A 17,305-nucleotide genomic window follows, 5' to 3' on the forward strand; every position below is an offset into this window, starting at 1 on the left:
TCGATGTAAATGTTAAACAGATCCTCACAACAGGTGGGGGAAGCTGAGCAGCCTTGAAACTGAAAACATTTGTGAACATAATGTACCACTCAGCGGGTGAAAAGGCCCTGAGCCTTCCAATTAGGAGGACGGAAAGGCAACCTGATTATGGAACGCTGCCCAATGCAGCAACAGAATAATCTTGATGAACTAAAAAATGGTAATGAGGGCGCACATGTCTTACTGTATTACCTTTACACTTTAATATCCTGAATTAGATTAGTGTCTCTCGTTCTTGTTCAATGGTAGTTGGTGTAGCGCAGTACTGAACGGGTCAAAGGGTCGTTGTTTCCAACTCCACTGCAATGTATAGGGTATTACAGTGGAGCACTGGGTTGGGCTGCTGGTAGTTGACAAATTAATTAGTCATTAAATTTGTAGTGACTTGGCATGTGTAATGCCGTTTGCTCATTATAAGGTGCATCACTTTTAGGCCTGCTACAAATTGATTAATCTAATCCTCCCATCTCACGCTGGCAGGTTTCAGTGCCAAGATGCCTAATACCTTGAGGTTGCTATCCCTGGATTCTCAAACAATGATTCTTATGAGCATGACATCAAACATCACTGTGCAGTGCATGTATTATTTAAATCTTAGAGGTGATGGGCAAGTTATCATGTCTAGGCATTGTCCAGAGGTTGGCATTCCAGACAAGGTATATAGACCAGAGTAGCAGTACTACCTCTTGGTTTAATATGTTGACATGTTTTGACATGTTCTTCAGCATGTTCCCGTATGCTTTGCAGTGAAAACCAGCTCTCCTCGAGCTCAGAAACCTGAGCTCAAGTTCGGGTAGCCGAAGGCTACCGAGGGTTTGTCCAGGGCACGCAAAGCATCCTGGAGTTCCCACATAGCACACATTGTGCATACACCCGGTCTCAGCTGCCTTACCATATTCCCAGACGTATTTTATATTATTTTAATATAAGTATTATATATTTTATAATTATGCACCTCTTTCCCCCTCTCACCAAATTCTTTAACAGAATTCTCACTCTGTTCCACCTCACTCAGTTCCCTCCTCACGCTGCTGGGTTCTCTGCTCAAGATTGCCAGGCAAAGATTATTGCTGTAAATTATTCTGCACTGAAAGTAGTCTACATCAGAGCAAAGTTCTTGTGAGTTGATGTGACATATTTCTGTTTTTATATTGAGGACACTATATATAGGAAATATTATACTCCAATGGGTCATTCATAGTTTACTGTCAAGGATTTTTTTGCTTGCAGGCAAAAAAAATAATGTTGAACAATTCTAAATTACTTTTATTATTCTTAGGCCCAGAAGCCTAAACATTTATATAATAATGACTGATAATCCTTGCACTTGATATACACTTTATCACCTCATCAAAACATCTCAAAGCACTTAACAGGATTTACTAAAAAGTGTAGTGAGTGTGAATTTGTCTGTGAACTTGACAGCCAATTTACATGCAGCAATGTCCTATTGATGGCCAGGAGGTGGCCAGGATATGTTTATGCAATAGATCTGACCAGTTCAATTTTGACATGTTCTACATTTCATGGATCGAATGTTTTAGGAGGTGTCACCCCACAGCCACAGAGGGTTCATGAGGAGAGTGAATGGGTGACCACCCGGCATGGTAGGAAGAGGGGACGGGCAGTGCAGAAGTCCCCTGAGAGTGTGGCACTCACAAACTGGTTCTCTGTACTGAATACCTGTGAGAGTGATGGCACCTCTGGGGAGAGGAGTCGAAAGTAAATGGATGCACAGGGGAATACAGGGAAGAGTGTCAATGCAATTATCATTGGGGACACAACGGTGAAAAGAGTAAACAGATGTTTCTGCAACAAAAACGTGACTCTCGCATAGTCTGTTGCCTCCCTGGTGCCAGGGTTGAAGACATCATGGAATGGGTGCAAAACATTCTACAGGAGGGAGGGGAACATACACAAGTCGTGGTCCATGTTGGGATCTGTGACGTAGGGAAAAAAAGGGTTGAGATCCTACACAGAGTGTATCAGAAGCTAGGGAAAAAGCTAAAAAGTAAGACCTCAAAGTTGGTGATCTCTGAATTACTCCCAGTGCATTGTGCAAGTGAATGGCAATATTGATTAAAGACACAGTTACGGTCCAAAAACACAATATATTTGGTTAGAGTTAAGGAGCAGAAAAGGAGCTATTACTTTGTTAGGTGCACACTATAGACCACAAAATTGTGGAAAGGAGATAGATGAGCAAATCTGCAAACAGATTTCAGAAAGATGCAAAACCAACAGAGTAGTGATGATGTGGGCTTCAATTATCCTAACATAGACTGGCAAAATAATAGTGTAAAGGGCAAGGAGGGGAAAGATTCCTGAAATGTGTGCAGGGTAACTTTCTGGATAAATATTTTCCAGCCCAACAAGGAAGGAAACGTGCTGGATTGAGTTCTGGGGAATGAAGTGGGGCAAGTGGAGTAGGTTTCAGTAGGAGCTCATCTGGACAACTGTGATCACAACATCATTAGGTTTAGAGTACTTGTGGAAACAACAACAACAAAATTACATTTGTAGAGCACCTTTCACGTTGGGAGGACGTCTCAAAGTGCTGAACAGTCAGATGCCAGGACCCGAGCATGGGGGAGGGGTGTTGTAGGGGTAAGGGTAGGCAGAGAGGAGGGAGGGAGACCAAAGGCACAGTCGAAGAGAAGGTTCTTGAGACCGGCCTCGAAGGAGGCAAGGAAGGAAATGAGGCAAAGGGACCGTGGGATGGAGTTCCAGAGTGTGGGGGCAGAGAAGCTGAAGCCCGGCCACTAACGGTAGGGAGGGTCGGGAGGGGGACGTAGAGCAAGCCGAAGCCTAATGAACGGGACAAGGAACAATCAAAGGTGAAGATACTTAACTGGAAGAGAACTAATTTCAGTGTGTTAAAAAGGGACCTAGCCAAGATGGACTGGAAAGAAAGATTGGCAGGTAAAACAGCTAATGAGCAATGGGAAGCCTTCAAGGAGGAGATAGTTCAGGGACAGAACCAATACAATAAAGGTAGTGCATCCAAACCTTCCTGGATGACAAGTCCTGTAGCTCAGTGGTTAGAGCACTCGCCTTGCAAGCGAGATACCTAGGTTCAATTCCAGGCAGGGCGAAACCTTGGGCAAGTTTCCTTACTCCACACGCCTAATAATAATCCCTCCCAAAAACAAAACAATAATAAATTGGTCAGTTTCAATCCACGACTGTTTGTGGGACATTGCTGTGCGCAATTGGCTGCCACATTTCGCCCACAAATATACGGTCAATTCACTTTACAGCATATTCTGTGAAGCGCTTTGAGACGTCTCGAAGATGTGATAAGCGCTATATCAAATGCAAGGATTTTTATTATTAAGGAAATTACGATTAAAATAAAACAGAAAAAGGTAGCTTGTGATAAATGCCATGTCCAAAATACAGAAGATAATCAAATCAAATATAGAAAGTACAGAGGAGAACTGAAAAAGGAAATAAGAGGGTCAAAGAGATTGTATGAGAAAAGATTAGCAGGTAACATAAAAGGAAACCCTAAGGAATTTTATAAGCATATAAAGAATAAAAGGTTAGTCAAAGGTAGGGCAGGTCCATTTAGCAACCAAAGAGGAAATCTTCTTGTGGAGGCAGAGATGGCTGACATACTGAATGCCATACAGGTGCCAGAGGACTGGAGGGTTGCCATGTACAAGAAGGGACAGAAGGATAAAACTGGGAACTACAAGCCAGTCAGCCTAACGTCAGTAGTAGGGAAACTTCTAGAGACTATGATTCGGGACAAAATAAACTTTCACTAGAAAAATATGGGTTAATAAAGGACAGCCAACAGTGGCAGCATGGGTACAGAACTGGCTAGGAGACCGGAAGCAGAGAATGGTGATGAACGGTTGCTTTTCTGACTGGAGGGAAGTATTCAGTGGTGTCCCCCAGGAATCAGTATTGGGATCACTGCTTTTTTTTTATCTATATAAATGACCTGGAATTGGGTATAGAGAATACAGATGATACTAAGCTAGGAAAAGTAGTAAACAGCGAGGAGGATAGTAGCAGATTGTAAGGGGATATGGACAGATTGATAAAGTGGGCAGACATGTGGCAGATGAAGTTTAATGTGGAGAAATGTGAACTGATGCATTTTGGGAGGAAGAATGAGGAGAGGCAATATAAGATGATGGTAGAATCGTAAAGGCAGTGAAGGAACAGAGCGATCTGAAGGGTTCATATAAGTAAATCTTTGAAGGTGGCAGGACGGGTAGATAAAGCTGTTAAAAATGCATCCGGGATACTAGGCTTTATGAATAGGGGCATAGAATACAAAAGTCAGGAAGTTGTGATGAACCTTTATAAAACACTGGTTAGGCCTCAGCTAGAGAACTGTGTTCATTTCTGGGCACCACATTTTAGGAAGGATGTCCATGCATTAGAGAGGGTGCAAAGGAGATTTACCAGGATGGTACTAGGAATGAGGAACGTCAGTTATCAGGAGAGGCTAGAGAAGCTTGGATCCTTGGAGCAGAGAAGGTTAAGAGGAAACTTAATAGAAGTTTTCAAAATTATGAGGGGATTCGATGGGTGAACAAGGAGAAACTATTTCCACTGGCAGCTGGGTCGGTAACCCGAGGGCATGGATTTAAAATAGTTGTTAAAACAGAGCGGAGGTGAGGAGAAATTTTTTCACATAGCTAGTTGGTTGGATCTGGAATCTGGAATCCATTGCCTGAAAGTGTGGTGAAAGCTGATTCGATAACAACTTTTAAGAGAGAAGTAGATAATTATTTGGGAGGACAAGTTTGCGGGGCTATGGGGAGAGCGCGGAGGAATGAGATTGATTTGGATAGCACTTTTCAAACAGCCGGCACAGACACGATGGGGCAAATGGCCTCCTTCTGTGCTGTATAGTTCTACGATTCTATGATTTCATATACAGGTAGAACCTTAATCAATTTGCTGAAATGTCTCAACGTGCTTCACAGGATTAACTGTAAAATGTAATAGTCACTAGGCGAGCCCTAGGGCTGATTTGGGCACAGCAATGTGCCACAAACAGCCTTGAAGTGAATGATCAATTTTATCTGAAGGACTGTTACAAAAGCCTCTCAAATCTGTGTGACTTTAATCCAAGTCCTGGGCAAAGTCCTCACTTGGTTTCAGATTTAAGAAATCCTGTTAGAAAGTGTCATATATTAATCCAACAGTTGTGCATTAATAGTAGAGAATTTTGAGCAGCTTGTGTTATCTATCACAAGTAGTTGTTGCTACTGGCAACAGTATTTACTGTGACTGTAGCTACTCAACACAGCCGAAAGGCTTTAAATATTAAGCTACTCTTTCCAAATTGTACTGTGGTTGTAAATATTACTGAGTCAGTATGAATATGAGAAACAGTTCACTGTTTGACTAAACATGGTATTGTTGCTAACCAATTGGACTTGATGTATTACATTCAGTGGACAAATCACTGTGCTTATTATGCTGAAAAATTTGTTCTGAGTTTAGATTAAGCTCAAAGGCCAATTACGTATGTGCATTCCTTGCACCTACACAGGTTTGTTGCCATTTAGACTCATGGCTCACATACTCCTAAATTTAGGTGAGATTACTATACATTTACCGCAACTAAGAGGCTTGGGGGAGGATTCCACTGAAAAAGGTACACTTGACAGCAAAGCCATGATCCTGTTGTGTCTTTTGTAATCACAGCACTCACTACTGATGACCAACCACAGTTAAATATTAGTTTCCTTCCCACTGCACTTAGTTATCAAGTTGCCAAATATCATTACATGATATAATGTACAAAATACATATAAGGTCTCTTTCGTGATTCCTACAGCAAATTCCTGGCATCAACTGGAACTGCACTTCCTACCCTCTCCCCACCATCCGCACTGCCTCCTCCCAATTCAGAGGAAAGGCAGCACTGGGCAAACTATAGGAGCCATAATAAACTTCAAAAGAACTGTATAATGAATGATCTCAAGTGGCAACTTCTGCAACTAACAGTGTGTACATGTCGGAGACAATTGCTCCATTTAGGTTTAGAAACCCTGTGGAAATTAATGGGGCTTTGTACAACAGAGCTGAAAGACATTGATTAGTTGACTTGAGCAGACTCTCTCCACTTATTCTCAATGAAAGGATTCGATACGGTGGATGTTGATAGGCGGTTTCTACTTGTTGGTGAGTCCAAAATGAGAGGACGTGAATATAAGATAGCTCATAGTTCTAATATAGAGTTTAAGAGTTTCATGCAGAAGGTGGTGAGAATATGGAACTCATGGGTGGAAGCTCTGGTTGAAGCAAAAAGCATCAGTGAAATGAAGAGGAAAGCTGATGTACATATAATAATAATAATAATCCTTGATAGAGCGCTTTTCACGTCTTCTAGACATCTCAAAGTGCTTCACAGAGTATACTGTAAAGTGAATTGACTGTATATTTGTGGGCGAAACACGGTAGCCAATTGTGCACAGCGGTGTCCCATAAACAGGCGAGGATTGAATGACAACATTTTTATTGTGTTTTTTTTGTGGGGGGAATAATATCCCCAGAAAAGCAACCCACCAATCGACTAACAGCCAGTTTCCTACTTACTGTTAGGCAAATAAAGGTGTGTGGAGTAAGGAAACTTGCCCAACTTTTCATCCTGCTGGGAATAGAACCCAGGCAAGTGCTCTAACCACTGAGTTACAGGATTCCAGCAAGGGAGAAGGGAAATGGTGGGGGAGAAGAGAGGAGTATAGGAGGGGTGGGGGCTCATGTGGAGTATAAATATCAGCACAGATACTTGGTCCGAATGGCCCATGTCCTATCGTTCTATATAACTCTCTTCCAATGGCAGTGAGTCCGTTGAGGTTCTGTTCAATGGATCCTGGCAAATGGTCGTTTCATACAAATGGCCATTATTTATCCATGATCCTGGATGGGCAAGCTATTTGACTGTGAGGAACATTAAAAACAAGCCTGATCACAACCTTACCCAACCATACACACAAACACACATAGGTTCCAGTTGGGAACGATGGATAGCAATTGGGAATGAAACCCTTGGCTGATTTTGCCCCTCACTAACACAAGTGCAGCGAAGATCATTGTAGAGTAGCAGGCCAACTACTTAACCCGAGTTGGCTGGATTGAAACTTGTAACTTTCTCGTCTTTCTGGTTTTGGGTATACACCATTTCGGAAGTTTTAGAACCCAAGGCGTACATGAAGCTAGAAACTAAATGAGTGTACTGGCTTAATTTATAACAACTGTACAGCCACTGGTTAATTTGGAAATTTGGAAACTTCGAGGCTAGACACAGAAACGGAGAGAGAGGGGTGAGTGAAACCAGAACATTCCCATAACAATTATATCAAGCTTAACTCAGTTACGACTACTTTATTTCACTGTATGGTATTATTTGTTTGGCAAATACATGGAAACAGATAGCCTCCTCCCAAGTAAACTGCTCCCTTTAAAGCTTTGAAACTCTCCCACAGCAGATCAGAGATTAAATCTTTATGTGAATACTGTAGCTTGGGGTTGGGATTCTGTTACTCATACGTATAAAATAAGGGGTGGAGGGGAGAAAAAGAACCCAGAACCCATTGCAATAAGTATAAGTGAACAAAAAAAAGGAGGTGAAGGTTTTGAGATGGTTGCAAACTGAGCTGCCACAACAGAGGTAGTTGTTAATTAACTGAAAGGGAGAAAGTCTCCTTCACTGCTCTCTCTCTGCTGCTCTTTCTATGAATCCTGGATTGAAATCTGAGTCCAGGTAACCCCTCCTCTTCCCTCCCTCTCTCTCCCTCCTCCCTCCCCCTCTCTCTCTCTCTCTCTCTCCTTCCCTCCCCCTTCTCTCTCTCTCTCTCTTTCTCTCTCTCTCTCTCTCTCTGCCCTCCTACTTTACTCAAAGTGAGCCCAGATTCGAAGTGGATCCACAAAAAACTTCTGCAAAAGTTGGAAGAAAAGTTTGTTGGGTGTCTCTCTCTTTTTTTTTTTGGGTGGGTGGGTGGGTGGGGGAGAGGGTTTGGGGTTGGAGAGGGGGGGGGGTGGTAAATTAACGTTGCCACCTGGAATCAGGGAGTGGTGTGAAGGAGCTGGAAATCCTTGGGGGAATTAGTTATTTCTTGGCTGTCGAGAAAGAGAAAGAGGGAGAGGGACAGAGAGAGGGGATCGAAAGTGTTTCCTTTATATACAGTGTATAGAGAAAAGCAGAGCCTGGGGAAGACATGGAAAGATTGCTGTGGTTACTGGTAGCAATGCTGAATTTTGGTAAGTTTTTTTTTATTCTTCCCCCACCCCCTCTCCCCTCCCCTCCCCTCTGCAAGCTCTTGACATTGGCTTCTTAAGTCACCTCCACGTGTGCCCCTTTTTTTTTGTAAAAAAAAATTAAAAATAACCAAATTGTACTTTTTATTTATTTGTATGGAAAATCCCCCAAAGGAAAAAAAAAAGGAGAAACAAATATTGGGCAAAGGGACGATTTGCTTCGATCTGGTATCTGCAAGATCCGAAAGGAAAGGGTAGCAATGCAATTTAACCCCAATTCCTTCCATGGCCCTGTTGAAATGAGTACCTGAGGTGTCTTTAATATATGTGTGTGTGTGTGGGAGTGTTTCTCCAGCTTTCAGTCACTAGATAAGCAAATAAACAAATGCACAAATAATTGCAAAGCTCTTTTTTTTTGGGGGGGGGGGAGGAGAGAGACAGACAGAGAGGGAGAGACTGGGAGGCTTTCCCCCTTTTTTCCCCTTTCTCTCCCCTGCCCTGTTGGACTCTGAATCAGGGTTGAACCCATTCCATGTTGCCAACCCATCGCTTTTCCAAGTGTGTGGGAATTCTGTGTGTGGTTTCGTGCTCAGTTTTGGAGGATGAACTGTTTGCAGAGACGAGAGACACAGAGACACACACACACACACACACACAGACACACACACACAGACACTAGACAGAGAGATTCAGAGACAAGAGAGAGAGAGAAGAAGAAGAGAGAGAGAGAGATTGCTTTGAGAGCTGCAACTGTAACATGTTAAAACAATTGCCAAAATAAACCCAGAACGTGGGTCCTTCCTAAATCCGACCTGTTCCTGGAATTCCAGAGAAAGGGAAGTTGTTTCACGTGCACCGATCGTTTGATTTCATTGCATTGTAAATGTATGTGTGTGTGTGTGTATATATATATATATATATAAAAACAATGCACAGGCACCATTTTAATCTTGCGAATTCTGCATGTACATGTGAAACTAATGGGAAGAGATTGCAAAATCCCCTGTGAGTGAGTCAGTCTGCAAAGTGGTTTTCCTCCCCTCACCCCTTGTCCTGATGTTCCCTTTATCTTAAACGTGTTGGTATCTAAAAGATATATATATATATATATATATATATATGCACATCTGCAACCTCTGCCAGTTTATTGCTATAAACAGGCATCGGTGTGTCTGGAATATTTACTCATCCTGTAGATTCAGTGTCTCCTGTGGATTTATTATCTCTGCACCAGTGTCATTTTGGTTGGTTTGGATGCACCACTTTCCCACTGGGATACCGACGTGTGTACCTTTGCAAATTTCAACAGTGTGTGGGGGGCAGATGGAGAGAGAGAGAGAGAAAAGAGAGAGAGAGAGAGGGGGGGGGGTGGGGGTGGGGGGGAGACACTGTTCTCCCCTCACCCCAAAAATCAATGGCACATCCAGGCTTGAGACTTGGCTTCAATCTTTACTGCTCTCCTCCTCCTCCTCCTCCTCCTCCTCCACATCCAGCTCAGAAATCAGAGCTGAGTCCTTATCCACAAGCTTGTTCTTTAAATGGGATCATATCCCCATGTGTCAAAAAATAAATTGCATTACCTTGCAAGCAAAGAAGAGAGAGAAATGAATAGAAAGTGCCAGACAGAAAGTGCCTCCATAATGGATGCCAGCAGTTTTGCAAGATCCTGGGAATCACCAGGCATTTTCAGTGTAATAAGAGGGAGGAGGAGGAGGTGGTGGTGGGTTGGGGGGAGGGGGGGGGTGGGGAGTTCTGATATTTTTATGTTCAGTTTTTCTGCTTTGTTAGCACTCACTGTTCGCATTTAAAATTTTAATGGGTTTAACAAAGATGTTCTTCAATGAAAGGCGAAGATGGTTATTTTTTCATCACCTTCCCCTCCTCCGCCTCCTCCTCCCATCCCTTGAGTCCTCTGTACAAATTGGCATCTCTGTAATTTAATCTGGGATGTGATTTCAGTTCATTGGAGTGATATTAGCATCTCCAATCTGCGATGATGATCTTTTCATAATTAACATCTGAAGAATGCTGAATGAGACTTTAATATCTGAGCAATTATTAGAGAATTAAATTGGGAGTTGTCCTCCCCCCAGATTAATTTAGGATTCCCATTTAAAATATTTTTAGGCTTGTTGTCATAGCAACCAACCTTAAAAGACACACCCATTTAGGAAGAAAGAATTGCAGCCATGCCTTACTGTAAGTGGTGACCTTATGATAATGGTATTGGTGATATCAATAGCACTTGTGGTATTTTTAATACTTTTGTTTAGAATGCAGAGGGTTTTCAACTGATCATTGCAAAAAATATTGCATTCATTAAAGTGCTTTCATCTTCACAGCCTGTCTGTTCTGTGTAATTGGAGTACTGTATATGTGCATTGGCTTCCTGGCTAACATTGCTCTAGAAACTTGCAACTCCTCGTTTTAATATTAAATTGGCAAAATTCACTGGAGAGAATCCAAGGGTGGCTGGTAGCTAAATACAAATGAAACCCAGAACTGCTTAATGATGAATCAGTAAAAACTCACTCAGTCATTTTCCAGCACTGAAGTTTCTTAGTTCAATCCATAAAAATCACATACCCCTCAAAAAAAAACAATGGTAACCAGAGATTAACTAATGTATATTTTGACCTAAACTTTTAATGTAATTTATTTTCAGAAGTGCTTTTGGTTCCTATTTTTAGAATGGGGAGTGGAGGTGCTCAAACCCTTGTTAATTGTCACATTAGGAGCTATTAGACATGGCCGAGCATGTTTCTGTCATTAATAATTCTCATTCACCACTTTGCTCTTGTCTTGTAATGGTTTTGATGCAAATACCGTGGCCTAAACTGTGGTGCTTGCTGAAACCCTTAAGCCTCTCTGAACTACAATGAGTTTGTTTCAGCAGGCTTTTATGTTCAATCTAAAAAAAAGAAATTACTGCAGGCCTTGTGTTTCAGCTTGATAACGCATTAGGAGTGCGAATGTCGTGAGCATGTCAGTGATAGACAGTGAATGAAGGCGTAAGTGACAACAGAGCCTCTGGAGAGCAAGGGAAGAAAAAAACGTTCACTTGTCATTTCAGGCCTGGAACAAAAGGCTCAAGGCTCCGGAAGTTCCACAGGGCTTTGAAACTGAAAATGTGTCTTCAGAGCTTCAGTGTTGGCCTGGGGGAATTCTGAAATGTCTGCTCCCATTTTGCCTTTCGCCTGCAGTTTTAAACCATGAAGCAGGAGAGGAGGTGGGGACAGGAGGGAAGTGAAATGCCAGCGACAATTTTCTTCACCCTCCCCATTTCTCCTCATTTGGTCTTGCTGGGCTTCATAGGGGGATGAGAAGGATAGTTGGGCACTTGGCAATTCTAAACTTTTAGGAGTGCCTCTCTCTTTTGGCCCAGCTTCCAGGATGTGCATCAAGACTTCCCAGTGCAGACCCTTTTTGGTGGAAATGCCTGTCACCTGGCTTCTAAATGGTATCTCCGCGCAGTGGTGCAGTTGAATGAAGATTGAGGACAAGCCTTGCCATATTGAGTTCTGACTCACTGACTTCACTTTAGGTTGAGTAGAAAATCCACCTACCTGCCCTTTAGTGTCTAGTTTAAAGCTCTGGTGACTGTGCCCAAGGAAATGTCCATTCTGCAGTATGTTATGGTCTTTATGACACCTGTGTTCTGAGATGCATTGAGATACATTTTAGAAGAATGAAATCTTGATGGTAAAATCATCTAGGTTACACTAACCACCAGGATGAGGGAGCAAAATGTGGTTTCTTCCTTAAGTGCTCCGAGACGCCGTCCAGCGTGAAGGGTGCTTTATAAATGCAAGCTGTTGTTGCTTCTGCGCTGGTGATACTACTGGCAGTGATGGAAAATCACCAGTAACGGAACAATTTGGAGAGAAATCCTAGGTTTCTAACTCCAGCTCTCTGTTTCCTGGGACAAAGCTGAAAGCTCTTCTTACTCATGTTAGCTCTAAATCTCATCATGTGTCTGTGGTTTTTTGATGGCCCTAAAAGCTTCTCTCAAATGTTCAGTGCTCTGAGACGCTACCCTACGTGGAGGGTGCTATATAAGTGAAAGTTGTTGTTGTTCAAAGATCTGTTTAGAGCAATGGCTGAATTAATTTGCACTGACTGCAATTATATTGCAAGGTGAAAATCCATGACCTGCAGACACTGCCGTTTCATAATAAATCACTGCAGCCAAACTGAAGTACAAAAATAAATAAATAACCCTTGCATTTGATATAGTTATGTCATCAAGACATCTAAAAATGCTTCACTGGGTTTACTGTAAAGTCTAGTTACTGTCTATAGCATACTTCCAGATCATGTGTCTCAACTCAGATTTAGACTGTCTTTGGCAAATCTCGATTAAACTTAAAACCACCAGAATAGTTCTGAATGGTCTAGGTATTTATAATATTAAAAGGAAACTTAGCTGTTTTTCTCTTCTCTTTGCCACCCCCCGCGCCGCCCCCACACACACTTTCCCTGTTTTCAACACTTGGCAGTTCATTTTCTTGTTTGCCTATATAGCCAGGGCACTGGTGAGTGTACTTCTGAGGTGCACAGCAATTGGGAAGCACAAGGCTGCAGAAGAACAGTGCAGGCATGTAGGGCTCAACAGCATGTTAAACTTCATCAGCCGTGTGTTTATGCGTAACAGAATAAATAGCCCACCCAGGAGAGGGGCAAGAAGTGACTACTGTATATACCTTCACTCTGTTATTTTGGCTGCCAGGTTGATCGATGAATATATAAATAGTGGTTTAGCTGGTTAATATGTACAACATAGAATTAGCACTATTCCTATGCTTTTATGTACTGCTCTGAATTCCCTCCTTGCCATGTCCTTGCTCGAAGTTATAAAACTCACCCTATATAAAACTCTCACCTGATGACTTTTATCTTCACTCACCAGCATCTTATAGCTTGCACATGAGTAGCTGTATTATAAATAAAAGTTACGAGGCACAGCAAAATCTTTTAATATCCTTAACTGTAATTTGATCAGTTAAGGACTGCAAAACCTCTGCTACAATTTTACAAACCAACTTTATAAAATTGGATTCTCTCATCTACTTCTCCCATTGTCTTCAAAAGTCTCCTAAAAATATATATATTATCTCTTTGACGATACCTTTAAATTTATTACTGAATTTCCCTGCTCAGTATTTACCACAATATTTATCAAGTGCTTTGACACATTCTTTCACTGAAGGGTGCTACAGTATCGATATGCAGGTTGTTGTATTGTGGTAGGTGTGGCTTAGTCACAATATTGTTGTTTGTGGGGTATTGCTGGTGCAGATCAGCTATTGCATTTGCTTAGATAACACTGAATATGTTTCACAATAACTTGGGTGACACGCTTTAATGTGCTACAATGTGGTAATTTGATAAATCAAATGCCACCAGTGTTACATATGTTAGAAGTTGGTTTCTCTCAATGGGTTACATCCTATGGTACCCTGTGTTGCACTGTGGTTTTAGTGGTAATTGGCATTGTGTCACACTTGTGGGGATGGTGGCAATGTATCAGGCTCCTGGTTAAAGCACACGCCCTTGATTTATTATCCCTGTCTGATGGGGTTAATCTGAAAATAGGGAAGAAGGTCGACTTCTACTGTATTTTGTACTTCCTTTGCTTCAAAGAAATGAGCCCAACTGCGCTCATCAAAAGACAAAAATAAAACACAAAATAATGTTGAAGAAGTAAAATTTAACATGTTGTGGCATTTCACTCATTCGTTTGCTCCATTCCTTGTTCGCTCACTTTCTCGTCTGACTATCTAAGCAGCATCTCTTCCTTCCTGTATCCTCGCTTTCAGCTTTTTCGGTGCTTTTTGTAGTTCCTCTACAGGGCTTACTCTCCATTTCCTGTTGCTGCCTATTTGGGTCTTGTTGTGCTCCTCTCCCACAGCCCATTCTTCTCTTTGCACGTCTTCCCAAACCAAAGATTCTAGAGCAGAATTTTTCCACCATCCAACCTAACTATGACGAGGTTCCCTTGAAGTTGCACTGAAAACCTTTCTGTGTGTCGATGGCAAAAAAAAAATAAAACAAGGCTTGGTACTGTAGCTCCAGCTCCTCCACTTATCAGCCAGTGTAACTCTTTGACCCTTTATGCACTTGAATGAAGTGGCCCAGCATGACTAGTTTGTTTTTGACTGAACCGCCAAGTCCAGATTTGCGCAATTATTCTGCTATTTCCTCCTTTTCTAAAGGGCATTGTCTGGTCTTCTCCGCAGACAGCTGTCTATATTTGCAATCTATATCCAGCAACTACTGCAGTCACATTGACAGTTGTCTGGAGCTGAAGGACAGAATAGGTTCCTTACAAATGCAAAAAAAGAAGCTGCACAATGGAAGAGTTATTGGGTGAATCCTGGCGTAAATGTAAGGTCTGGAGTTATTGTGCTAAGGTTTGCCCTGATGTATAAAGACAATGAGGAAAATTGTAGTGTTTAAAACTATGCTACACGTAAGCTCCAGACAGCTGGCTTTACCAACACGCCAGTAAAGTGTATTATACAGGACATTATTACAGCTGTCTGTAAACCAGTTCCATTTGTCATGCAAGGATACAGACTATTGCAAAATTGCAGAAGCAAATAAAACTACAAACAGGGACTCCTCAAGCGCTTCAAATAAACTCTTTTAGTGAGATAGCACGACTGTTTATTACTTTAGTATTTCAAAGTTTTTACTTCAGATGAGATACAGAATTAGTCATCGGTAATGGAGAAAGGTAAAAGCATAAAGATCCTCTATTCAAAGGTCTTTCTTCACATTTGTTTCACTTTTGATAACTCTTGTCAGCATGACTTTGTTGGTAGCATTCTCCCCTTTGATTTTGAGGTTGTGGTTTCAACCCTCTCATGTTGGGACTTTGAAATCACAGTCATATAGTCCAGGCTGACACTACAATTCAGTACGAGGCGAGATCTGCATTGTTGGAAATGCCTTCCTTTGAATGAGACATTAAACTAAGCTCCCATCTGCGTATTCAGATGAACGATAAAAATCTCATGATACTCTTCAAAAAGAAGAAAGTTTCAATTAAAAAAAATATTCACTTCATGGCTGTTTGTGGGACATAGCAGTGTGAAAATTGACTGTCAAGTATGTCAACGAAACACATAGTAGCTACACCTTACTGTATATCCTGTGAAGCACATTTAGACATCCTCCTAACATGAAAGATGTTATATAAATGTAAATTGTATGGTGTTATTATCTGTACTTGATCCAGTTATAAAGCATAGGCCAATGGTGAGGCTTATTGGAAACATTACTGGATTGCATTGAATATAGATACTGGATCATCTTGTCATCCTCATTTATAATGCCAGTTGATATATTGCTGGATAGAAATGCAAATTAGGCAAAGTAGTTCTTCAGTTAGAAATTGAAATAGCGGCAATGCCTTTTCATTTGAGATGCCAACTGCATTCCAGTGCTTGTACTTTGTCCTCCCAATGTACCACACAGTTGGACCCCAATAGCAGTACCCAGGGTTTTTTTCACGGACTCCTTACTCATACGTTCCAACTTCATAGCAGGCGTTGGCACAACTAACTGCAGTCGTTGCACTCTTCAGCTTTGAAGTTGCCAAGCCCTTTCCTACAGAGTAAAACAAAACCATGTTGATTATTGGCCTGAATCCAGATCTGAGAATAGTCAACGTAATGTATTGGGGGATAAATTATCCAGTCTTAGCTTTGCTGTCATGTCCAATGGCAACCTTCTATTAAGAAAGGGAGTTCCTTGAGTTTAATATATGGGCACAGAGGCCTTGAGAATAAGAGTAGCCTTGATTGCTTTTTCTGTTCACTTTTCAGTTGAATGATGTAAGTTAGTGACTGTATGAGTACAGAGCAGCTGACAAACCTCTTCCCACCAAACTTTTATTACATAGGAACGCAGGAATGTACAACGATGGAAAAATATACCATTGCAATTTATTTGTCTGGTCCTGAAAAGTGCCCCAAATTCTTTACATATGGGTTTTCCTGAGAAAAGTGTTTTAGAGAAGGGAGACCTTGCGTTTTTTCACTTGTGTCCTCTTATCTTTAGTTCCCATGGACATCAGTTCTAAAGGGCTCAGTGGATAAAAGCACCACGTAGTGTTACTAAGCTGTAGAAATTTACATGGCTCCAGGTTTGATCTGTTGTCTATGCGGAGTTATCTGATATAAAGTCGAGTGGCAATTTGGGGTCAACAGTGCTTCTGAGTTCAATGACTTGGAGAGGAACAGTCTGGGGTGTACCTGCTATTGGAAACTCAGTACAAGTTATTGAATAATTTATCAAGGTTCTGGCCAGTCTTTTGTCATTCCAATGGGAACAGCGTGCATTTATTTAGCACCTTGCATGTACAGTAATATTGTAGCATTTGATATATTGCCTTATCTCAAAGTCGAAAAGTCTCAAAGTACTTCACATGATTTAACTGTAATGTGTAGTGACTGTGTATTTTTAGGGAAACACATCAGTCATTTTGCATACACACAGCAATGTCCCACAAATAGCCATGAACCGAATGTTTAATTTTACCTGGAGGATTGTTGGTAACATCAGGAGAAATTCCCTTCTCTGCCATGTAAAACAGAAGTGAAAGTTTTTCTATAGACAAACACAGCAGATGATGTTACAAGGTTGTGTGCTGTTTTATATAAATTACCTTCATAATAGTTTCATATTTCATTATAATAAACCGACTGCACAAAATTGGACATTTGAGATTGCATTTACCCTTGCGCTGGTTTTGAGGTCATTTGAGCTTCATACCTCCTACATTGCTCTGTCTTTCCTATAGGGTTAACTAAGTCTGTACATTTTTGCTAGGATAAATACCTGAATTAGTCAGCATTCATGCTTTGTGCCAAATCAAATGTCCAATCCAGACCGAGTTCCACATATGTGTGCCACTTACACATGGAAATTTCCCTGGGTCTGGAATAAAATATGCACTCTCTTCCTTGAGGGCCACACCCTACTTACCTAATTCTGGAAAGTCTTAAGTGCTAGTTGGCAAGAGCCA

At 41.4% G+C, this 17,305-nt stretch overlaps 1 protein-coding gene across 2 annotated transcripts in view; it reads left to right on the plus strand.

Annotated features, from left to right (window-relative positions):
- Positions 1-8,021: 8,021 nt before the first annotated feature.
- LOC103180164 (prostaglandin F2 receptor negative regulator) overlaps positions 8,022-17,305 on the plus strand; it is a 41,309-nt gene continuing 32,025 nt past the window's right edge. For both annotated transcript variants that reach the window (XM_007895854.2, XM_042334146.1), the window contains exon 1: positions 8,022-8,274. In XM_007895854.2, the coding sequence (XP_007894045.2) occupies positions 8,232-8,274 (43 nt within the window). In that variant the 5' untranslated portion in view covers positions 8,022-8,231. The remainder of the gene's footprint in view (positions 8,275-17,305) is intronic.

The sequence above is a fragment of the Callorhinchus milii genome, unplaced genomic scaffold (assembly GCF_018977255.1).
Source record: "Callorhinchus milii isolate IMCB2004 unplaced genomic scaffold, IMCB_Cmil_1.0 Scaffold4, whole genome shotgun sequence".
Classification (NCBI taxonomy): Eukaryota; Metazoa; Chordata; class Chondrichthyes; order Chimaeriformes; family Callorhinchidae; genus Callorhinchus; species Callorhinchus milii.